This window comes from Maniola hyperantus, chromosome Z, assembly GCF_902806685.2.
Source record: "Maniola hyperantus chromosome Z, iAphHyp1.2, whole genome shotgun sequence".
Taxonomy (NCBI): domain Eukaryota; kingdom Metazoa; phylum Arthropoda; class Insecta; order Lepidoptera; family Nymphalidae; genus Maniola; species Maniola hyperantus.
In genome coordinates this window covers 3,271,521-3,297,773 of record NC_048564.1, presented here as the reverse complement: position 1 = coordinate 3,297,773, position 26,253 = coordinate 3,271,521, and the positions used below count along the sequence as shown (strand labels likewise).

At 36.5% G+C, this 26,253-nt stretch overlaps 1 protein-coding gene across 2 annotated transcripts in view; it reads left to right on the top strand.

The window, feature by feature from the left end:
- Nucleotides 1–26,253, top strand: part of LOC117995659 (uncharacterized) — a 102,887-nt gene that overhangs the window by 39,350 nt on the left and 37,284 nt on the right. For both annotated transcript variants that reach the window (XM_069508902.1, XM_069508903.1), the window contains exons 5-6: nucleotides 17,040–17,236; nucleotides 19,927–20,058. In XM_069508902.1, the coding sequence (XP_069365003.1) occupies nucleotides 17,040–17,236; nucleotides 19,927–20,058 (329 nt within the window). The remainder of the gene's footprint in view (nucleotides 1–17,039; nucleotides 17,237–19,926; nucleotides 20,059–26,253) is intronic.

Below are 26,253 nucleotides of genomic sequence, written 5' to 3'. Positions count from 1 at the left end.
TTAATTTGCCCGCGAAATTCAAATTTAATTTGGTTTTTCACAATTTGTAAACTAATGCGACAAAGTAGACTAATAACATGGCATTCAAATTTCGCCCCTAAAATCTTCACAGGTTTATATAAAAATCTTTACTTGAAAGTGTACAGTTTAAGAAATTAGTCAATAATGACTAATTTGTGACTAGCTCACGACAAACTCATTAAATTTCGCGGGCAGACCGTGTCTTCCACCTTAATCAGTACCCTTATTATGAATGCGAAAGTGTGTTTGTTTGTTGGTTTGTTGGTTTTCCTTAAATCACGTCGCAACGGTGCAACGGATTGACGTGATTTTTTGCATGGGTATAGATGAAAACCTGGAGAGTAACATAGGCTACTTTTTATCCCGTAAAATCAAAGAGTTCCTAATAGATTTTTAAAAACCTAATTCCACGCGGACGAAGTCGCGGGCATCAGCTAGTCCATCCATAATTATAATTCTACACCTATTTAATAGGTGTTGAATTATAGGCGTCCAATTTTAATTATGAGGCTTTTCTTACAATTTTGTTAATAGTCAATTTAATATATATTATTAACTTTCAAGATTGGCTACAAGAAAGTTTAAATACCTCAAGTTATGACTGAACAAAAAAATACTTTTGTTATGCCTAGACATTTCCGTTTTTCAATTTGATGTACGGATCCCTATATTCACCGTGTAGGCAATGTTCGCAATGAAATTATTTTCCTCTTTGTTTCTATACTAAATCATTAAAGGAAAATATTTTAAACGTAATCTTTGCAAAAATCTAAACATTTATTTTTTGTGTCCAAAGCTTTATAAAGCTGAAAGAAACAAAGTATAAAAACCTCGATGTTAACATTTACAAATCCTTGGAAACATTTCCTCTCCTTTCTAAATAGAAATAAACAGTATTTTTTTCATTCGTGTAGACTATGGCCAAACCCTTCTCACTATGAGAGGAGACCCGTGCTCAGCAGTGAGCCGGCGAGGGGTTGATCATGATGATGATAAATTGTTATAAATATATCTTTCAATTTCTCTCGAAGGGAATTGCGTGGCTTTTAAATAGTAAATTTCGCGAAGGTTTTCCTGGCATAAATATCGTCATTACTATGGAAGTCATCGGTATCGCTAAGGCGCTCGCTATGCATCGCACTTTGCAGGGAATGTAGGAATATGACCAATGCTCACATTCGCATATGCGAAAGATTCGCATCATTTTGAGCCTTCGCATTAACAGGAGTCTCTGCGTCACTTGCTCCATACAAACGTAGCTTGATTCTCATTTGAATATGAAGCAACGAAAGTCTACGAAAATTTGCAGACACATACTAGAAACTGATATCTGTGGACAGCCGGAAGGTTTTCTAGATTTATCTAAAAAAATGTATGTATGTAGTTTTAAAGTTACACGGGCTCAAAGATTTGTATTATATATATACCTAGTTTTGATGGAGAAAAATGGGGATGGAAAATACTGGACGTTTTCCTCATATTTCTCTAAGAAGTACTCAGTATATTACAATATTATTGATATACTGATATTATATGATAGAATAGAATAGATATTTATTCCAATAAACTTTTACAAGTGCTTTTGAATTGTCATACTTCTGAATCGTTGAACATCCCTAATGCATATTGCATTGGTATATTGCATTGATGTTGCAAAATATTTATGTGGTAGTTGGTGATATTAAATTAGATTTATTGGCTCGTATTCTAACCTCCATGACGTACAAATTAGCTGATATATGTAATTGATGATGCCCAATCACCGGTCTTGTTAAGCTCACTCACCGTAAACACGATTGGCGCTAATTGAACAACATATCGATTCTAGCCGCTAATGTCATTTATTGTATCACATTAGACGTACATATAATTTATCTGCTAATTCGTGTTTTAAAATGATTAGAATTTTGAAAAATGGTTTATGATTATTATATCAGTTTCATTGTTGTATTTGAATTAAATTGATATTTTTTTAAATATTAGGGTTTCGTACCTCAGAATGAAAAAAAGAACCCTTATAGGATCACTTTGTTGTATGTCTGTCCGTCTGTCAAGAAACTTATAGGGTACTTCCAAATAATCAGTATCTTTATTATAAATGCGAAAGCGTGTTTGTTTGTTGATTTGTTGGTTTGTCCTTCAATCACGTCGCAACGGTGCAACGGATTGACGTGATTTTTTGCATGGGTATAGATAAAGACCGGAAGAGAGACATATGCTACTTTTTATCCCGCAAAATCAATCAGTTTTCAATGTAAAGTGAGTCTCTGTTTCCAATATTTTTAACCGACTTCAAAAAAAGGAGGAGGTTCTCAATTCGTCGGAATCTTTTTTTTTTTTTTTATGTATGTTCCCCGATTACTCGATGACGCCTGGACCGATTTTGAAAATTCTTTTTTTGTTTGAAAGGGTATACTTCAAAATTGGTCCCATTTAAATTTGGTGGAGATCTGATGAACATCTTCGAAGATAGATACTGGAACTCCTCAACGGATAAGAGTAAATTGCTCGCGATCAGTGTAATAGCTTAGTAAACAGTAGATTTTTAACCAGTCATAGCATAATTCCACGGGGCCACTAAAAATTGTGAAATAAAAAAGTTTTACAAAAAAAATAAAAACCGACTTCGATACACAAACACTAAAAATTGAAAAATAATTTAATTTATTACCGAATATATTATGTATACAAGAGTTAATATAGTTCCATAATAATATTTTTTGGGGTCGGTGCCAATGAGGTGGCATTGTGGAGTCTCATAAAAATATGAAGTCTAGACGATTCGCGCAGCTAAAGCTAATTGGCACCGGCACCAAAAAGTATAATTATGGAACTATATTAACTCTTGTATACATAATATATTCGGTAATAAATTAAATTATTTTTCAATTTTTAGTGTTTGTGTATCGAAGTCGGTTTTTATTTTTTTAATATTCGATTTTTATATATATTTTTTATATTCAAAATGGTGAGTTTGAAACGCGATAGTTAAATTAATTCACAGAATAGAACTCTATGGTACAGTTACGGCGCGCAAAAAATACCTAGGTCAATCAAATAAATTGCAAGCTGGTATTTCGATATGTATAGGTACGAGTCGAGTAAATAATATGCGTGCTGTATATCAAATTGTTGGCTACATGCAGATTACCAGCAACTGATTTTTTACTCGACTACAGCAAAGCCTAAAGGAAGGGTTAGCAGTCTATGTATGTTTGTATGTATGAATGTTAGTTTGTATTTATGTGTGTTCCACCAAAGCGCTCAAACTACTGAGACGATTTTGATGAATCGATTCGTTATTATGATCCGGGTGACATAGGCTACATTTTAAATGAACAAAATCAATATGGAGGATGTGGCACCAAAAACATTGCGGGTTTCTGTATTTTCTTGCTATTGTATCGAGGGGGATTCAAATGAAAGAAAAGAAAATTCTTCTTCTTCTTCTTCCGTACCTTATTTCACACTACGTGGGGTCGGCACAACATGTCTTTTTCTTCCACTCACTTCTGTCATCCGTCAATGCATTATCCACCCCTTTTACACGCATATCCTCTTTCACGCAATCTATCCACCTTTTCTTTGGTCGTCCTCTCCTCTTTTTTCCTTCCACATGCATATTTAAGATTATTCTAGAGACATAGCTTTCTTCATACCGTGCCAGCCTATTACGCCTTATCTTTTCTGCCACTGGCGCTACTTTCAAACTTCCTCTTATATATTCATTCCTGATCTTATCCATCCTTGGCACACCACATAAATATACCTACTACAACATTAAAATATACCAAGCGACAGAAAAACAATTTTACTATAATATTTCAGCGTTTATTAAGACGATCATAGTCGGGTTTTAGTTTTCAACTATATCTTGTTTAAAATATATAAATAGCGAGGAATCGAGCACGTGGGTCACCTGAACCGCCGCCCATGCATATTTGCTGCAACAGAGGAATCGCTAATGCGTTGCCGGCTTTCCGAAAATGTAGCGTAGAGGGTATCTGTGACGAAGGTAAATAGATCGAGGTACTACCGATTGTTCAATTTTACACGGATCACTGAGTGGACACTCCAAATGCTTTTACCATTTAATTTGCATAGGACGTATTCCCAAATTAAAATCTGCGCTTTGTCGGCCAAACAATCCGGGTTTCAGTGAAATGGAGTAGGCGAAAACCGCTGCAATGAATAAAATAGTTATAAGTCAGAATATGAATAAAATCTTGAATCTAAAAAAACTTAATTTATTTTAGTCTACTCCGTAAAAAACCTCGCTATCGGTATGAAACTGTCTATCAATTTCCATTACAGTCCTTTTGAAAATTGCTGGCTTGCGGCCAGTAAAGACCCAATAACGGTCCTCTACAACGAAAACCTTTCTTCAGTAACGTAGGAAAAAATGAATAAATAGCTTTCAATGTCTCTCAACAAGTTTCAAGTGTTCATTAAACGTAAACTTATTGAAAAATCCCTGTACAATGTAAAGGATTATTTAAATGATAAGAAAGCGTAGGTATAAGTCGCCGAACAGCTTTGATAGTTCTAAGAAGTATAAAGTGGTGATAGTAAAAAAGAATACCTGGCTGAGTTGTGGGCTCTTTTCAGACCTGGGCGCGTTTGGATCCCTCGTAGCTTTAATTTTAAGTTTATGTAATTAATTATCACCACTACATCATTGTAGATCAATCAGCAAGTGACCATCAGGAAGTGTAATATAGTACCCAATTGGAATAAATGATTTGACTTTTGACTTATAAAATAAAGAATACACAATATTGGAAATTTGATTAAGTCTCAACTCACATACCCATCCCGATAGCATGAGGACAAAGGAAGTCACTTTATTGAATTTGCAAAACACAACAATGGAAAAGCCCGTATTGTGTTTCGTGAAATTAATTCGTAGTTCGAACCTGCGTTGAGCACCAAACGTTTTGCCTTATGTGAACAAAGCCAATTGACTGTTGAAATAAATGTGAATTCGCCAAATTCTGATTGCTGTTTTCTGCGAAATATATCATGCCATTGAACTAAATTAGTACCTAGAGAAGCTATTTCAGACAAAAATACTGTGCTATGAAACTGTCTTTAGCATGACATTGGACATCAAGTTGTAGCAATAAAACGAGTCTAGTGCCTAGTAGGTACTACCTACGTGAGGTCGATGCTTCATACGTTTTTGAATTTTAATACAAAGGCAGACAATGAGTATGTAAATACATAGATTTGTTAATCAATAGATGTTGCCCGCTAATTCGTTCGCATGATTTAGGTTTTCTTTAAAAATTCCATGGGAAAGTCTTACATTTTGCGGGATGCAAACAGTCTGTATGTATACACACTTTAATACAATTATGAAAAAGTAACCTAGGTTAAAAACGTGTTCCTAACCTAGGTGTTAAGTTAACAGAGGCGTCATTATGAATGAGACGCGATCGAGTTTTTTTTAAATATCATTTACCGCCAAATCTCGAATATTCTAAAACCTCGTTCGTACTGGAGTTAAAAAACCGATCAAGTACGAGTCTGACTCTCTCTCGAAGGATTCCGTACCATCGTGCAATATATGACTAGGTATTTGTTCTTTTTAATTTATATTATATTTTAAATTTTTAATATTTGTTATTATAGCGGCACTAAAAAACGCCTGCCTATTCATGAGATATAGCCCGCTGACAGACAGACTGACAGACGTACGGACAGAGGAGGCTTAGTTATAGTGTCCCGTTGGCACCCTCAAGGTGCAGAACCTTGGAATGCATTGTACTGCAAACTGTACGCCGAGCGTTTGGATCTAGTGCGAACGACACCCACACCACCCATAACACCCAAAAATTATCTCTAGAAATCAATGACTCCATGCAATACCTCCACGTGCTCATATAATAGGCTTATCTAGTAATCTGCAATTGTTGGCTATTGTTCGGATGCAAACGTATGAAATACCGAGTCTGTACTCTGTGTTATACACGATTTCCATACACGAGGCTATAGTATGTAGCCAGACTATTACTGTTTAATGTATATCTTGCTTTGTCAGTGAAAGAAAACATCGTGAGGAGCCTGTGAGTTCTCCATAATGTTCTCAAAGGTGTGTGAAATCTGAAATTCTCCCTTGACTAGCATGGGGAACTATAACTATAATTTTTTTGCATTTTGAAAGGCGACCCGTGCTTACAACTGGGCCAACGATGGTGTGAAATGATAAAATATGTATATTATTCCTGAAATATAATATTCATTCAAGAAAATTAGCTTTTCAGTTGAAAAATAAATTTTTACCATGTAAATTAGGATCTAATACTGTTTTGTATTTCTAGGCAATTAAATTAACGTGCTTTAACAGTGAAGAAAAACATCGTGAGGCAACCTGTATACCTGTGAACCTCCATAATGTTTTCAAAGATGTGTGTGTATACCATACTGACCAATTTCAGATTCGCAGAACACACACGTTCTGCGAATCTGCAATTGGTCAGTATGGTAAACTATGGCCTAAGCCCTTTACATTCTGCGGAGAGACCCGCCCGAGGTCATTAGTGAGCCAGCGATGGGTTGATATGATAAGTGTAAATTATTCCTGAAAAATAATAATCACTACTCATAATATATTTACATGTTTTTACGAAAGTGTGTTTACTCGTTGGTTTGTCCTTCAATTACGCCGTAACAGATTGACGTTATTTTTTGCATGGATATAGTTAAAGATCTGAAAAATGACATAGGCCACTTTTTATCCCGCAAAATCAAAGAGTTCCCATGTGATTTTTAAAAACTTAAATCTACACAGAGTCCAAACTCGCGGGCGTCAGTTGGTAATATAATATTCATTCAAAATATGAGTTGAAAAATGAAATTGTCATGTAAATTATTATAAGAACCTAACACTTTTACTGTTCGGTATCGTGCGACGACCTACCTACCTATAGTCGAGACAAGTTTAATTGCTAACCGTTCCACCAATTTGCATTACAAAGACGTTTGCTAGTAAATGTATATGTTCGAAATTACGCGTGACATGACAGGCGGTTCACTGTATTTTAGATGTAAAGAGTCGCTTTAATGTAAAGAGAGGGTTCCGTACGATGAATATCGTTTGAATATCGTTAGTTTGTACGCACAATATTGATAGATTTACAATGTTATTTTAGGACCATAGACTTCTTATAGGTTTTCCTACAATCTATAACTAAATAACATATTTTTAATATTTCATTTTTTTTAAATTTAACTCAAAATTTTACGCTCAATAGTTTCTCAAGTAAAGAGGGTGTGAAGTGGGGGGAATAGCTTTAATTTGATCATGAAAATTCATTTAATTACGTTACACGTCCGTGTTTGGGGACAGAAATTCATGTGTACCAAATTTAAACTCAATTGGTCCACTAGAATCATAGCACATTAGCTGTGTCTGATGGACAGACACACGAGTCGTCCTATAAAAGCTCCGTTTTTTTTTATTTGGACATACGGAACCCTAAAAACCTTCTACAGTTTAGGCACTTTATTTTATAATTCTGTTCATTCGTGGTGTTAATGCTACCTTGTCTGCGTTCTGATAGATGATTTTTGATACATTTTCCCCTTAACGACAGGGTCGCATCCTTTCTGTAACCATTCGACCATTTTGATGGGATTCATAGTCAAGATATGGGGCTTCTTTAGAGGACGATTCAAGCGACATGTATCATATCCAACCTTCATGAAATGCATTAAGGTTGTATATGACAGATGTCGTCTGAATCGTCCTCTAAAGAAGTCCTATTTTGACTGTGAATTGTATTTAAATCATTAGTATATTTAACACTTCTCGGTAGGAAAGGCATTCCGAACCAGTGGTCCGGATGCATCCGACTGTTCGTAAGTACTTGTAAAAGTTTATACGAATTAAAAAGATTTTTATTTTATTTATTTTATTTTTACTAGTGTTTATACTCACTTTCGGCTTTTCAGCCTATATCTCGGCTTCGTAAAGCAATTTACGAATTCGAGCCGAAGCGATTGAAGAACAAACCAACCAACCAATAAACCAAAAAACCAACAAACAAATACACTTTCGCATTTATAAAATGGGTTGTGAAATATGGGTAGTGATGAGTGGTGATGTGTGGGACGTGCGTACCTAAAAGTTGGCGACACGCCATATTGCGTAAAGACAACTAATACCATTTCTATTACCTTTAAAATTCAGTGATCAAAAGTAATTATTTAGAACTGTGCATCTCTCAGCCGTGATGCATGCTCGAATAAACCAACAAACTTTTACTATTTCATATTAGCTTAGAGAATCTATTTATATTTTTATTTAAACAGCATATTAATATGTCGGCTTTGGTTTTAATATAATGAAAAAACTTCCACTTTTACTCTATTTTTCTCTTTATTGTACATGTTTTAGTAGAAATAAAAAATAAAAATAAAAATTACCAAACATTAAAAAAAGATAAACCGACTCACATCATAGCAATGTCAATTAAACGACTTTCTCTAGAAACTAAAAATATAGGTATAAGTTTTCTCTACAGACCTCGCCTAAGCCTTAGAAAGAATTTTTCATAATTTTCTCTCGAGCGTAGGTGGAGCGGGTTGACTTGTGTTTGATAAACATCTTTCAATGGGTTATAATAAATCACAAAGCATATAGAAATAATATAATAGGTACATGTATTAGTTTGAAACACAATTTTTTCTATGAATTGCCCACGTATTCTTATTACCAAGCGAAAGGTTTGTATGGGTGGTTACTGAAAGTCGTAGACCGTTACGATTATATTCTATAGAACCGAAATATGAATAACATTTCATAAAGGGCCTAATATCTTTTATGTACTTCTTAGAACTTTCAGTGTTCCGTACTTAGAAGTAAAAAGAAATCAGCCTAGTAAAAATAAATAAAATCTGTTCTAGAATGTACCTACAGGTAAAGCCCTTTCATTTGCTATAGTTGTCTTACTTTAAAAATTGAATTTGTTCATGAACACATTTTTTTTTTCTGTGATGTAACCACAAATTCAGTGTTTCGATTTATTCCTTTATTTGTGCTATTAGACCTACCTGCCAAATTTCATGATTCTGGGTCAACGGGAGGTACCCTATAGGTTTTCTTTACATACACGACGTACAGACAGACATGACAGACAGACAAAGAAGTGATCCTATAAGAGTTCCTTTTCTCCTTTTGAGGTTACCCTAAAAAGGTGTGAATTAACTCTAACACCATTGTAGTTGGGGTTTAGTGTTTCTTGTGTACATATTCGTAGATGAAATTAAATTGTTGGAAGCTTTTAGCGATCAATCTTCTTCGTGTCCCTTCGAATGACGTGACGTTGGCGAAGTAAATTGTGCCCAGTTGGCACTCCTAAAAAACTAATTGATAGGGTTTTAGGCAGTAAAATATATCATAACAAGTTTTTAGGGTTCCGTACCTCAAAAAAAACGGAACCCTTATAGGATCACTTTGTTGTCTGTCTGTCTGTCTGTCGGTCTGTCAAGAAACCTACAGGGTACTTTCCGTTGACCTAGAATCATATAATTTGGCAGGTAGGTAGGTTTTATAGCAGACATTCGGGGAATAATCTGAAAACCGTGAATTTGTGGTTACACCACACAAAAAAAATTAAATTGTGGTCATGAACAGTACTAATAATTAGTATTTTTAATTTTCGAAGTAAGATTTAAACTATATCAAGTGGGTTATCATATGAAAGGTATTCACCTGTGCATTCTAAAACAGATTTTTATTTATTTTTATGCATCATAGTTTTTGTCGAAAATATACGACTGGAGTACGAAACCCTCGTTGCGCGAGCCGGACTCGCAAGTGGCCGGTTTTTTATTTTCTCTTTATTAGGAACACATACAACACTTATTTAAGTTACAAGTACAGTAGCCGGCAAGAAGTATTGTACATCGATCTTTAGAATGAGATTACAGCTTTGTAGAGCGTTGTCTCTTTACTTCATACCTAAGTGATATTTTGTCGGTCTCAACGACAGACAGAGTTACTCTGTACCGAATGTACACAATACACATACTATGACATAGCCTTAACATGCTTCTTTAGATACGATCCTTTTAACGATTCGTCAAGCATGCCCCATTGTAGTGTAACTATTCACTTTACTTCGTCGTTTCCAGCCGTACTGTTATGGCTATTATACCGATCGCGCATCACTGTATCAGGCAAATGCCGCACGAAACTATGGTACGCGACATATCGAGATGGGGACGCCCCGCAAGCCCGGACGGCCCCCGCTCTAACCTAGTGCGGGGTAGCTCATACCCCTATCACACTATCGATAGCTACATTCATCAAACTTTTCTTCAGGCTTCATATAAACATATTTTTTGAACCGGCACCGGCAACCGGCTCCAAAACGCAACAGAATTTCTGATTATTGTTACACAGTTTATATGTGTAAAGCTAGTACTTACTATCTTTACTATCAGCAGCCATATTCCTCATCAGTTTTTATTTTAACAATATGTTTGAACAGACATAGCTCCAAAACGCAACCAAATCTTAGATCAGCCTTTACGGGGTTTATGTAAACATAACTAGAGCTTACTTATTACATCATCAACAGCCATATCCATTAAAGTCTTTTCTTGAGCTCCATATAAGCAGATTTATTGAATCAGCATTGCTCCATAACGCAACCAAATTTTTGGTAAGTTTTTACATAATTTGCATGGGTAAGGCTAGCACTTACTTTCTACATGAGCAACAGCCATTTTTCTCGTCGTTTTTATTTTTGCATGTACTTTGGAAAGGTGTAGCTTGAGAACGCAATCGAATCGTGATCAGTCCTTATACGGCTTGCATGAGAACAACTAATACTTACTTTCTATACCATCACCAGCCATATCCATATCATGTAATTTTTGGTAACGATAACACGTCTTTCAGGCGCCATAAATACCTACTTATGACAACCACTCAGGGCCGGCAGAGTGGCATATTTGGCTTCAGAGAGTTGCCCTCTATCCTTTGAACCCAACAAAATCCATATCGATGATGGTTATCAAATTTGTTGTGACCCGCCGGACCATGAAAAGTCATTTATTACATGACTCCTCACCTGTAAATTATTTGACTTTCGTGATCATTATAGTTGATAAAACTGGCAACACGGACGCGTAATGCTATACATCGTATACCGTATACGTGGTCCAGAGCTTCAGTAGGTCGAGTAGACCTTAGAACAAGGACAAATTTGGTGGATTTCCCCGCGTGTACGCAGTAAAAAAGCGATGACAGCCTAATGGTTAAGACTTCGACAATCCCGAGCACGCATCCCTACGTTAGGTACTCGTGAAGATATGAGAAATGCATGGCTGCAAATTGTCCATAATGTTCTCATAGGAAATCTTTGTCATTCTGAGAGGAGCGATTCTGACGTGCTCATGTCACACATTGAAATACCTATCATGAACATTATGGGAACGCCATATTTCCGCTTTTGTCATTAGTTCACGTACACTGCTGAATTGTGCACGTTTCAAATCATTCACTCGACATTATTTGCAAAGATTTTCAATATTAATTAATAACGCGTCGTTCTTGCATCGTTTTTGGGTTGCCTGACGCCTCGTAGTGGTTAGTATGCGACCAGCTTCAGCCTCTACAATGTGGATTTGACCTTTATGATGTCATCTTTAAAGATTGCTGCAAAATGGTCGTTAATGCGTTGTTTTGAAAACATTACAATGCTTTGAAAAGGCTTTGTGAGAAAACAAAGTTGCCGAGATAGGTACGTTTTAACAGACTTATTAAACTACGATGCGCACGCATGGACTATAAAGGTTTCTTTTGATCACCACATCTTTGATAAACAGATCTTTTTGTACCTACAACAAATAAGAATGTTATCTAATTTGTTGATGTTTATCATGGGTCTATGAATTAGCTTAGTTGTGGTGTTTATGCTGTTACTCTGGAGCAGTATCTACAATATCATGCTAATAATATTTACTTCTAAAGCTTCATCGAAATGTAATTTGACAGCGGGTATCCTCAGCCTTTACCTTTTCTGCGTATTTTCTTCTTATATCAAAATAGATTTTCAAATTAAGTAAATTGCCTATCATCTAACTATGTTACTAACAAACTGTTTCTAATATTAGTACAGATACACGTAACTATATCCTGCGCAGCTAAAATGGCTGTTTAACATTTAGGATATACGAGCGTACCTAATGTGAGTAGCTGTGAATAAATAATATTGTTCAACTCTTTAAAATAATGAAAAAAACCGGCCAAGTGCGTGGGGGGCCACGCGCAGTGTAGGGTCCCGTAGTCACAATTAACCTCGAAAAACAAATATATCTCCTTAAAATGTGAACCCTACTTAGCCATAATAGTTTTCCTTTAAAATTGATTATATATACTACTGCTGTGAATTTTTTCACGTTCCTATATACTACCATTTGGCCGATAAAGGGGGGAGACACTTGACTCTAATAAAAATTAGCACTTTAAAACATCATATTTTACAAACGGATCTAGAAATCGAAAAATGATGTTCCCACACCCACAGTATTTTTAAAAGACCTATTCAACGATACCCCACACTATGGGGTAGACTAGAAAAAAAAATATCCCCACTTTATATGTAGGGCTACCCTAAAAAAAATATCACAATTTTATTTCACCACTTTGTCGGCGTGATTAATATTTATACCCATGCCAAATTACAGATTTCTAACACTAATAGTCTCTGAGATTAACCGAGGACGGACGGACGGACAGACGGACATGGCGAAACTATAAGGGTTCCTTGTTTACTACGGAATTCTAAAAATTACGTTGAAAGATAATTGCCTTAAAATGGCCTTGAAATCGATTTTGTGGAACGGTAAATATTATACCTATTGTCGGGCTCGTCGCGCGAATATGTTTGAAGGGAGCTTTTGTTGCTATTGCTATTTTTGTATCCAAACTCAACTAGCTATTCTAAAATTACAAGATATAGTTCAAAGCTACATTTTCGAACCCGACTATTACTCTTCTAATATAATATGAACCACAAATGAACGGTTCATATATTCAGCTAGATTTCAATTCAATTCCCAATTATTGGCTTGGTGTGCCAACTGGGCACAGATTGTCTCGCCAGTGTCACGCTTATGGGAAAGGCACGAAGGAAGCTAGATTTCAACCTTGATACATAGTTATTTGACACTTGTGACGTGCGTGCTTAACGTGCTCTCGAGGCACGGAGGAAACAAAATTATTAACCCATCCCGTTACCGACAGGATCAACGTTGCCTAGCAATAGCAATTAATTAAATGCGTTGTCACCACATCCCTCAGATTTTTTATACAGTCATTACTTTAAGAATATATATTTTGATTGAATGTGCCAAAAGAGAAGACAGGCTCAAGTATAAAGAACAATTTAGATTTTTCCTATTCGTACTAGTGCTGGAATATCTAGTTTTTATTTATTTCTTCATTTATCGATCTGTCGGTCCGTTAATAACGAAATATATGGATGGGTTTTACGCCAATTTGTCACGTAGCTTAGCGCCCGGAATCCGGAATAAAAATTTGAATGCAGAATCTGAAAGGTCATATTGATGACTATATAACTATTATAGTAAAACATTTGAGTTTGAGTTTAAACTATCGTGAGTGATTTCGTGAACCCATCCTGGTCGGGGTTCGAAACTATAGGCAGGCTAACGGCGACTAAGCACGTGAGTAATGCTGGGTGTGTAGATATGTATAATGGTAAAACATTCATCATCATCATCATTATCAACCCATCATCGGCTGACTACAGAGCACGGGTCTCCTCTCACAGTGAGAAGGGTTTGGCCATAGTCAACCACGCTGGTCAAGTGCGGATTGTCAGACTTCATACACCTTGGAGAATATTATGGAAAACTCTCAGGCATGCAAGTTTCCTCATGATGTTTTCCTTCACCGTTAAAGCAAGTGATATTTAATTACCTACTTAAAACGCACATAACTCCGAAAAATTTGAGGTGCGTGCCCGGGATCGAACCCACGACCCCCGATTAGAAGGCGGACGTCCTAACCACTATTCCGGTTAAACATTACGATTCATTAATTAGTTTTAGTTGTGAAATAATACATGAATAAAACTTGAAATAATACTACCTTGGACCCTGAAGGTACATATTACAATTTGACCTTCAGACCCCGAATGAGTAAACTGCATTTTCTTCCGGCTTCTTTTAGGTAGAATCAAGGCATCGCCAAGGTCTGCACCTGTACGTAGTCGAAATTCCCCGGATACGTACGAAGCGATTTGCCTCCTCATTTCTAATTCGAAACGCCAAGATTTGGAACACCCTTCCAGCATCAGTTTTCCCATCGAATTATAATATGGGTACCTTCAAGACAAGAGTGAATAGGTATCTTCTAGGCAAGCGCGCTCCATCTTAGGCTGCATCGTCATAGGTCTGATTGCAGCCAAGCGCTAGTCTATAAATTTAAAACAAAAAAAAAACATTAAAAAATCTCTTTTTGGAACCTGCCTGTAGAGTAGATTTACCTACTTGCTGACCAGCTTTGCTACGGTAGAATTTTGGAATACCCTTTCTTACTGGGGATCTACAATCTACATTATAAATCCATACTAATATTATAAATGCGAAAGTGTGTCTGTCTGTCTGTATGTCTGTCCGTCTGTCCGTCTGTCTATCTGCTAGCCTTTCACGGCCCATCTGTTCAACCGATTTCCACAAAATTTGGTACAGCGATAGCTTGCATCCCGGGGAAGGACATAGTCTAGTAAATAATAAATAAATAAATAAAAATATGTTTTATTCTATTAAACTTTTACAAGTACTTTTGAATCGTCAAATGCATCTTGCACCATAAAGAGAACCTACATACAAAATCTTAAGTTTCCAGGCCCGATTCGGCTGTACGATATATGAGTTAGTTTCTATTTTAGTATATGTATATAAAAAGAAAACCTGACTGACTGACTGATCTATCAACGCACAGCTCAAACTACTGGACGACTTGGGCTGAAATTTTGCATGCAGATAGCTATTATGATATCCGCTAAGAAATGATTTTTGAAAATTCAACCCCTAACGAGGTAAAATAGGGGTTTATAATTTGTGTAGTCCACGCGAACGAAATCGCGGGGATAAGCTAGTATAATATATACAAATTGGTATTTGTAAATGATTGTGATAAACAAACGTGAACCACAATTTAGTTTCTATTCTAAAACTGTTGGACAGTGTCTATTTACAGACAGAAAATTGTTGGTTATCATCGAAGCGTCCCACATTCGTAACATGCACTTTTCAATACAATGATAAGTATACATGACAACACAATCGGACGAATAAAGCGGTTCGCACATCTATCAGCGCTAACGGTACGCGTCGCACGGGCTTAACGTAATCCATTTTTCCGTACTACGTATTTCAGTTCAATTTCAATTTATTTACTTATTTAAATCGTAACAAGAAGAAGTTGAAAAGGCTAGCGCATGATACTTCATGACTACCTTATGTATCAAACCTGTACCACAAGCAATTTTTATATATAACCAATTCAGATAAAGTGATTACTGAGGCGATATATTACTAAAGCTATTTTATACTATACAGACAACATTGACCAAAGCGGTTACGGACTGTAGTTACTTTATGTAATAGAGTTTTTGCTGGTTCTTCTCGTTAGGAAAGGCATTTTGAGCCATTGTAAGAGTTCATTTGAACAAACACTTTTCTATTTCATTATATTAAACTTATAAAAACTCCGCGAACCGACTGCAGCTGTCTATGCAAGTCGTTCGTTTCATGTGATCGAATCTCGTTTGAATTGGGTATTTGACTCCAATTTTTTTATTACTTTATTATACACTAGAATAAAAATAATGACGTAAACTGAAAATACTAATTAAATCAATCAAATAACAAAAAAGTTATAAGCATTTAAATATTTCTGATTAGACAGAGATAGCGATACAGCATTTTGACGTCACACCTTACTATTGCCATAGTAGCTTCGTGCGGTTTCATTCATACAAATTTTCGTTTTGCGAGAAAGGGATAGAAGACCCTCCCACTCCAAAATTAAAATGCCTGTAACTTTGTAAATATTTGTTGGATTTTTAATATTATTTTCAGCGTATGTCATTATTTTTATCCTAGTTTATAATTTATAATAAAGTAATAAAATTTATCAAATTCAAAAGTAGGAAAATACCCAATTTGGAGATATAACTTGCGCTGCATACGGCGCGTTTAGATATAATATGCGATCAGGCTTACAGCGAAATCTTTTACTTGTTACTTTGTATCCACGTGAACACTATCGAGCTTATATTTGAAAAGTATAACATATAAGTGTAAAAGCAAAAGGGCGATGGAGTTTTCCTCAGTCGCGTGATATTTTTCGCGATTTTTCGCGTCAATAAATATGGAAACCTTTGAGGAGCTTGTGCATATTTGCGACGATATAAGAAAAGGAAATGTTTACTTAATGATGATGCATGCTTGTAGTTAATAACAATGAAATAGTAGCAATTTTACTTCGGCTACCTATTTTGCCAGTATTAGTTTTCCTTAGTTGGTAGCTTCTCACTGAAATGCGTAAGAGGTGCACTCACGAATCTATTTAAGCTTTAGTATTGACACGTGGGTGCACGGTCCATAAAATTCAATAAAATTGACTAAACTTTTTAATGCCCATCAATATATTGACTGCCAAAATTGTTTTCACAAAAAAAGACTGTTCCCATTTTTGTCCTACGGTTTTAGATTTCGCCATACTGTCCCAGTTAAAAAAAATACACTGTATATATTTTAATTATGTGACTTATAAGTCCCGCAAATTGCTATTGCTGGAACCATGTCTCATTAACATCGAAATGACGTCATTTTGACGTCAGCCGAAATAAAAATATACCATCAGCTCGAAACTTCAGTCTAGTGCTGACGTCACGAATATGGCGGCCACGCGCATTAGCAATTTGCGGGACTTATATCCATTGCATTTTTTCGTTTTCTTTACCCAGGCCGGTGCTTGCCAGTGCTATGCGTGCACCTATTCCACATCTACGGTCTGATCTCGTACTTCAAGCTGGACGTGGTGAAGGCGTGGAAGCTGTTCAGCCTCATCGAGGAAGGTTACCATAGCACCAACCCGTACCACAACTCGATCCATGCAGCCGATGTTACGCAGGCTATGCATTGCTTCTTGCAGCAAAAAAAGGTGCGTTATCTTCTATAATATAAAAATGAATCACTAAATGTGTTGGTCATCGCAAATCTCGAGAACAGCTGAACCGATTTCGCTAATTCTTTTTTTATAATATTCCTTGAAGTACGAGGATGGTTCTTACGGAGAGAAAAATTTTAAAATTTGAATCGACTGTTAGGCGGAACGAAGTTCGCCAGGGCAGCTAGTTTTATATAAGAACCAATTGGGATTGTTGTTTTTTGGGATTTTCACAGATATAATACCTCTAGATAAACAACTCGCATGACTACTATAGGAGAGGTTTTTGAAAAATACCATACCATACATACCACACCACCTACCATAAGGTAGTGTAATAGTTGAATTGCTTATATATATTTTTTCTTTTTTTTTCTTTAGGAGTTGCTTGAAAAACAGCGCTGAGGTAGTGTACCCACATACACTACTACAGCATTACGCTGAGGCAATTCCCCTTTTTTGGGACAGTTTTGCGTCACAGACACGCATTCGGGTTTATGCCAGACAAGATTAATTTTTACTGTATTTGTGTGTGTGTGTGTAAATTTTTGTGTTTTGTATAACTGTAAACTGTGCGCTATGGTCCCAAATAAAAGATTATTATTTTATTATTATTATTACATATTTAAGTACATACTGTAATGTTTTGTTTTTTAAAAAAGAGTGTTGTCGGCTCTTCTCAGTAGAATCTTCTTTCCGAACCGATGGTAGAGTCTTGACTTATCATAAGTGTCACATGCTGTCCTATATGAAAAAAATAAATTCATTCATCTCGTAGTTGATACCTAGCTTTACTCGTAGACGCATTGTTTACGTAGCAATGTGCTACGAGTATTTATACATTCGGAATAGTAGATGATTGTTTACTACTGTTGATGTTTGCTTTCGACTTCGACCATGTAAATGGATGGCTCAAAGTATTTTATTATATACTAGCTGATGCCCGCGACTTCGTCCGCGTGGGTTTAGGTTTTAATAATCCCGTGGGAACTCTTTGATATTACGAGATAAAAATTAGCCTATGACCCTCCCCGGGATGCAAGCTATCGCTGTACCAAGGTCCGTCAAAATCGGTTGAACGGATGGGCCGCAGACTGACAGACAGACAGACAGACACACTTTCGCATTTATAATATTAGTATGGATTGAAATCTTGAAGTGTATAATAAAACTAGCTGACCTGCCCCGGCTTCGCTCGGTTAAAATTTCTGAAGATCCTTTCTTAGTGGGGTTTTTTTTATCAGATAATATATTTGTATATCCTGATCCTTGAATGTCGTAAATGTTGTATTATATATTTTAGTTATAATAAATAATATCACTACGTTTCTATCTAACAAATCTATTTGTTTCATTTAGCTACTGCCACAGTTCACGACAGTTAGGGAACTTCTAACAAAACTTCGAGGCTTTGACGTCACTGGCAGGCGTAAATTGTTAGTACCTACCATAAATTAATTATTGATGGTTAGTACATTTGACGCAGAGAACCCTATTTTTCCATGATTTCACGTCACCATAGCCTGATATTTGACATATCGTCGATTCAGGATCAAACCGAGAGTTCCCTCACTCTAGTTCACTCTGACATTGACGCAAAAGTCAGCGAGTTTTATTCCTGAACAATCACCACAAATCCAAGTTCTGACCATCAGCAACTAGCATGACTACAAAACTGATAAGGTACTTCCCGTTGACCTGCAATCATGTGGTAGATAGGTAGGTCTTATAGCACAAGTAAAGGAATAAATCCGAAAACCGTGAATTTGAGGTTCACAAAAAAAAATGTGTTCACAAACAAATAGTATTTTTAATTTTTAGAACTTAGATAACTATACCAAGTGCGAAATCATATGAGGGCTTTACCTGTACATTCTGAAAAAAATATTTTTATTTATAATAGTTTTGATTTATCGTGCAAAATGTCGAAAAAATACGACTGTAGGTCGGAACTCTCGGTGCGCGAGCCTGACTCGCACTTGGGTGTTTTTTTAAATAAACGCGTACCTACTATGTTACTTCTAAATGCATTAGTCTTATATCGCATACTGCATAGCGCATACACTAGTCGTAGATACCGCTTTAATCAAATGACGCTCTTAGCATATTATTCAAATTATTCAATGTACGGTACGGTCCATCTGCGCAATATCCTTATAAGTTGAAGTATCTCTCGAAATAACGACAGCTATTAATGCCTATCTATCTATGATTCTATGAATGAAAGGGCAAACTGACTAACATATCAACGTATAACTCTTGGAAAGGTCTAAGAGATTTGAGATTTTGCATAAGCCAGGACATGAGAAATTTCTATGGGATCGTCAAACATAAATCCACGCGAACCAATTAAAATAGCCTTTGTTTACCAAATCTAAATATATAAAAGGAAAAGGTGACTGACTGACTTACTGACTGATCTATCAACGCACAGCTCAAACTACTGGACGGATCGGGCTGAAATTTGTCATGCAGATAGCTATTATGACGTAGGCATCAGCTAAGAAAGGATATTTGAATTTATTTTTTAAATGAAATGAAGTTTTAGCAATATTAAAAAGAAAAAAATGCCGATCCTCTAAAAGTTTAGAGAAAGACAACAGAATCAGCGCCATTATATGGTTAGTGATGTACACAACGCTATCTCGCGGATTGTTGTTTTTGATAAATTCCGTTTGTTTTAGATCCTAGACTACATGGAGCCGTTGGAAATTATGGCATCGCTGCTTGCAGCCATCGCTCATGACATGGACCATCCTGGCGTCAACCAGCCGTTCCTCATCGCGACCTCCAATCATCTGGCTGCGTTGTATCAAGTAAGTTATCTAATTTTTACCCCTCTACGTGAGGGTATAGTGTATGGCAATTAGGATTCAGCCGATTCTTTCTGTCATAACAATGTATAACCGTGCACTAGCCGCTACTTGGCCTTTTTTATTCCCCCGATAAAAGACGTCCTATGCACGTCCTTAACGGCCCCGACGATTAAATCATGACCGACAATGCAATGACTTTATTTTGCGCGATATGCTATTTAGTGATTGATTGATACAATGCGTCAATCTGTTGCTACGTTTCAGCGTTATTGAAGGACAAACTAACAAATTCATAAACCAACCAACTAATGTTGTAAACCAACAAACAATTATATACTTTCACTTTTATAATACGGGTAGTGATTAGTATAGGTTTTAATTTTCGATGGAAACAAAAAAAATCACATCAAAATTTTGTTACGAGCTGTTTACTCGGAGCAAACTATTGGATTTATTAATTCTGATTTAAAAGCACTTGAAATACATTTCATAACAGAACTATTAGGTCGCCGCCGTCTAACCGCGTTGTTTTAGTAGCAATTGAGCCTTAAACGCGTAACCTTGTTCCTCTAAAAGGAACTGAATGCCAGTTAACCCGACGACGTAGGGCTGCCAATGTAAGGTTATGCAAACTTATCGAATTTTAACGTACGTTTCTTGCTCCTAGTCATCATCATCATGATCAACCCATCGCCGGCTCACTACAGAGCATGGGTCTTCTCTCAGTATGAGAAGGGTTTGGCCATAGTCCACCACGCTGGCCATGTGCAGATTGGCAGACTTCACACGCCTTTTGAGAACATTGTGTAGAACTCTCAGGCATGCAGGTTTCCTCACGATGTTTATTTTCTTCTTTAATGCGAGTGATATTTAGTTTCTTAAAAGGCACCGAAAAGTTAGAGGTGCGTGCCTGGGATCGAACCCCCGATCTCACGAATAGGAGGCGGACGTCCTAACCACTACGCTCTTGCTCCTAATATTTTCTATATTGTAATCAGAATTTGTAGATTTCTTGTGTACTCTAAATAGGAGACTTCGGCCGTGTCTAGTTACCAGCCTACCGGAAAAGTAATGCCGAAAAATAGTTTAGTGTTCGATATGATAACACCTAGAAACCGATTAGAGGTTAAACTGGCAAACTTCTTATGCTAATCTGCATCCCTTGGTCTAAGATACCGGTATTAGAAATATACTACCGACATCTGTTATTGATTGATGATTTTCTATGCTAGATAATGTGATACATCGAAATAGGCTGCCTAGCGTAATCACGTGCCGATGATTTTAAACAATAAAAAATTCAATTAATTTTTTTTGCTAAACTTCCCTGATTTGTTATTTATGAAAGTCGAGCATCAGTTGATAGAATTTACCCCAAGGTATTATAAACAGGTGAGTATGCGTTATTAATATACCTACCCTCATTTGTTATTTAATCGAATTTTATATTAAATGAAAGATTATTTTATTCCCCATCCAACCGTACTAGGTTGCCGATAGGTAAGAAAAATATTTATCGTACGTCCAACTTCGATGTCTGCGCGATGTTCTGCTTAAACGTTGTCAAAGAGCCTGTCGGGTTCTATTTGTGGTAGCGATTGAACCTTAATCGGAGAGCTTGGGAGCTTCAGAGAAGCGATTCAATCAAAGGATTGTCTATAAACTACTGAGGTAAAGAAGAACGAAGGAAACTCTGACTTTTCATTTTTTAAATCACACGTTTTACTCAGTTTTTTTTTTACTCTAAAAGATAAATCATGAATACCGCGGCATGGTAAAAGCACAAAGAATCAATTTTCACACGACTAAAGGTCAAAAAAACGTATTTCGATCACCTTTCTTTGGCGCATCCTGAGCTATTTGGACATATCTGACGCCGCAAGGATGAAGGTATAGAAAAGTTAATAGTTGGAAATGTTAAAGGAAGAATGCCAAGCGGCATATCTTTAACCCGGTGGTTTGACTAAATCAAAAAACAAAAATCTTCATTCATGAGGGAGCGACTGGACAGAGAAAGATTACAGATTAACTCTTGACTACGACAGTCTTGGCTTAAAGAAAGCAATATGAGGACTAGGTTGGAGTGCACTTGCCTAGAAGATGCCTGTTCTCTCTTGCTTGGAGGTACCTACTTAAGTTGTACTCGGTAGGAAACATGGATTTTGGAAGCATTCCAAACCGAAGCGGTTCCTTAGGTTTGGAATGCCCCCAAAGTTCCTTTTTGTCTCTCAAGTTTTTTTAGAATAGAATAGAATAGAATAAAATAGAATAGAATAGAATATGTTCTTATTCAAATAGACTTTTTACAAGCGCTTTCGAATAGTCGGGTAGTTTTAATTTACAACTGGTTCGGAATGCCTTTCCTACCGAGAAGAACCAGCAAGAAACTCGGCGGTTGCTCTTTTTAATTTTAATTTTACAATTTACAATGTTGTTATACCATACTATACAAGCCATTGCAGCCCCGTGCATTGCTGGAGCGAGTCATGCTTTTTTTAGGAGCATACTTTTAACACATCTTGTAAACTTGTGTAAAGGCATTTTATCTGATAGAAGATTGATTGGCAGGCGTCATTGTGAAGGTGCTGTATGCGTTACTGACTCTGCTGTCGATATCAAATAACGGTTGCACTTTTCTTGGCGCATTGTGTATGTCAGGTTTGATAATGTGTGGGAAGACACTTAGCATATAATATTACTTAATGTCAATTCGTCGAAGAGGCTAACAGACAGAGTAATTGGAGTTACCTTTAACGCGCCTTGGCATAATATAACCGACAGATATTAGGTAATAATGACTGACACTAGGGAATTGAAACAGCTTTCTGTAAAATGGAAAATTAATGATACTGTTCTTCATAAATAATGTCTATAACAAATCGTAATTAGCGTCTTTGTGTTTGCTTAAATAATGACTCATCATCATCATTATCATCATCAACTTATAGACGTCCACTGCTGGACATACAGGTCTCTTTTGTAGGGACTTCCACATGTCACGGTCTTGCGCGCCTGAATCCGCCTGAAATAATGACTAATATTATATCCCAATTTTTTACACCTTTATTAACTGTTATCTCCCAAAGCCACCATGATCCAAATAAACATTCCTCCCAGTGTTGGGGACAATGCGCATAGAATCTTTCAGTTTTTATAAAATAACGAAGGTCTGGCACGTGCTGGCTCTTATTCCAATAGAAATACAAATGATAAATCTATGAATACAATAAGACCCACGTTAAAATTCATGTGATGTTATAATAATGCGACAAGCTGGCGTCTCGTTTATTGGATGCACAGAAAGATGGAACAACCTTTGGCATTGTACTGTAATTGTACCGAGTAAATACTGTTACGGTTCATACAAAATTTTAAATAATAAGAATTTGCACGGGCCTTCGTAGCGCTGCTACGACACTATTTTAGTCAATAGATTTTTGTCGTGTAGTATTTAGCAGATGTGCCATTTTAGAATCGAATCTATCATGCTATTTTAGAATCGTGCCATTTTAGAATCTAGAAAGCTCACTGTGGTCTATTTTAGAAATCAAATATCGTGAGTGCTACTCAAAATAATGAATTTTAATTTTTGATGGCTTTTTGATATAATTACTGTGTAGGTGTATTTTGTTCTTAACTTTGCTGTTAGAAATAACAATAAATGTTCATAACTGTAACCCCCAAATAAATAAGTTGAATTGAAACTTTTGTATGCAGGTGTTGAAAATTAAATAGGAGTTCACCGCGCGCTACGGAGTTGCTACGCACATAATTTGAAGTTTCATGAACAGCATCGTTATGAAATGTTGTTGCTAATTAATTATTATGTTGCACAAAATCTCTAAACTGAGATACAGGTCTCAAAAAAGTGCCTTCCTTTTCAGTATGTTCTATGAAAAAAAAGGATGGCGCATCACATTTAGACCTGAATTTCGAACCGAATACTATTATGTGACTAGATGATGACCGCGATTTCGTCTGCGTGTATTTTTTATCCTGAAGTACTCATTGATTGAACGGAATAAAAACTAGCTTAAATATTAAATTAATGCTATCTCTGTTACAAAGATGCCCGTTATTTCGTCGGCGTAAATTTAGATTTTTGATACATCCCGTGGGAATTTTGATTTTCCGGGACAAAAAATAGCCTATGTCCTTCCTCGGTATGCAAGCTATCTCTGTACCAAATTTCTTCAAAATGCGTTAAACTGATGGGCTGTGAAAATCTCACAGACAGACACACTTTCACATTTACAATATTTGTATGGATCAACAAACTATAATTATGTCAGGTCGAGATGGCAACTGGGGTAAAGACAAGCAATTTTTTTTAAGTCGGCACTACCTGAAATCACCAGTACGTTTTACAAATAACAATGACCACAAGTTTCAAAACTCATCAATCTCAATGACGTTAACCCTGTAGCGAATTTTCCACCACCAACTCCCTAGCTAAAGATAGAGCCTCAATAGCTCAACAGGTAAAGGAGTGGACTGAAAACCGAGAGGTCGACGGTTCAAACCCCGCCCGTTGCACCATTGTCGTACCTACTCCTAGCACAAGCTTGACGCTTAGTTGAAGAGGAAAGGGGAATATTAGTCATTTAACATGGCTAATGTTCTTTTCAAAAAAAAAAAACGTACGGTGTCTAGTGCCTACGGGACTCGGGAGACGGTATCTCGAGATGTTGAGATATCGAGCGGTCCTTGAGGTGACTTATTGGATCGGAAATTAAAAGCGATGAATGTCAAGCGCGGCGTCAAGGGATGTTTGTGTGTATATGTTTTGTTAATGCTGAAATTTTGTATGTTGCCTTACTTTTGAAAAGTTTTTTTTCATTCCATTCCAGCCGACCATGCCAGGGTGTTATAACGTTGACCGCTTTGTTTGTTTTGGTCTGTAGCATCGTAGCGCTCAAATGACTGGACCGAATGTAATCCGGTTTTTCATTTCATTTATTGGTAACTAGATGATGCCCGTAACAGGTGACCTATAACTTTTAGAGTTTGCTTTAAATTGCGAGTTTGAATTGCCTAGGTAAATTCTTTATTAACAACTAGCTGCCCTGGCGAACTTCGTTCCGCCTAGCAGTCGATTAAATTTTTTTAAATTTTTCTCTCCGTAAGAACCATCCACGTACTTCAAGGAATATTATAAAAAAAGAATTAGCGAAATCGGTTCAGCTGTTCTTGGGATTTGAGATGAGCAACACGTTTAGTGATTCATTTTTATATTATAGACTAGCTGCCCTGGCGAACTTCGTTCCGCCTAACTGTCTATTCAATTTTTTTAAAATTTTCTCTCCGTAGAAACCATCCTCGTACTTCAAGGAATATTATAAAAAAAGAATTAGCGAAATCGGTTCGGCTGTTCTCGAGATTTGCGATGACCAACACATTTAGTGATTCATTTTTATATTATAGATGTACTATCACCTACCTGAGGTACCCACTATTTGTTCTGTAGGCAGGCCTTTATTTATAGGATTTCATAATAATTTTTTTTTTTTTTTTAAAGAATATTAGCCAAATTAAATGACTAATATTCCCCTTTCCTCTCCAATTAAGCGTCAGGCTTATGCTAGGAGACGGTACGACAATTGTGCAACGGGCGGGATTTGAACCGTCGACCTTTCGGTTTTCAGTCCACTCCTATACCGGTTGAGCTATTGAGGCTCGTTAATTATGTTAACATATTGAGTGAGGTACTTCTGTGGGACTGGTATATAAATATTGTATAAAAGCCCTGTAATAAAAAAATAAAGATTTAAAAAATGCGGACCGCGATTTTGTGTTATAATATTTAGAAAATAGATATTTGTGTTTCGGAATACGTCAGCTAAGCTGGTTCCTAGTTCCCTAGAACATGTTTAGCTACAAATTGCACTGGAAGCGAAATACACAGTCCGCTTGCTATCGAGGTCCGGATAGCTCCAGGCATCTGTACTGAGGCAAATAGCAACTATTTTGACGAGTGCCCCAATCCAATAAACAAACTTCTCTACCGCCCGGAGGCATTTTAGCTTGACAGCAGTGTTTACAGTGTCTAGACCGATGTAGTTTGTTGAGTATAACGGCGGTTACGCACTCGCACCGATACGAGACCGAGAAAATATGTTCCTTTTTGTTTTGTATGGTAGAATACCAACGATTATTATCTACGACATATGTCATAAGCTGACATATGTCGTATAT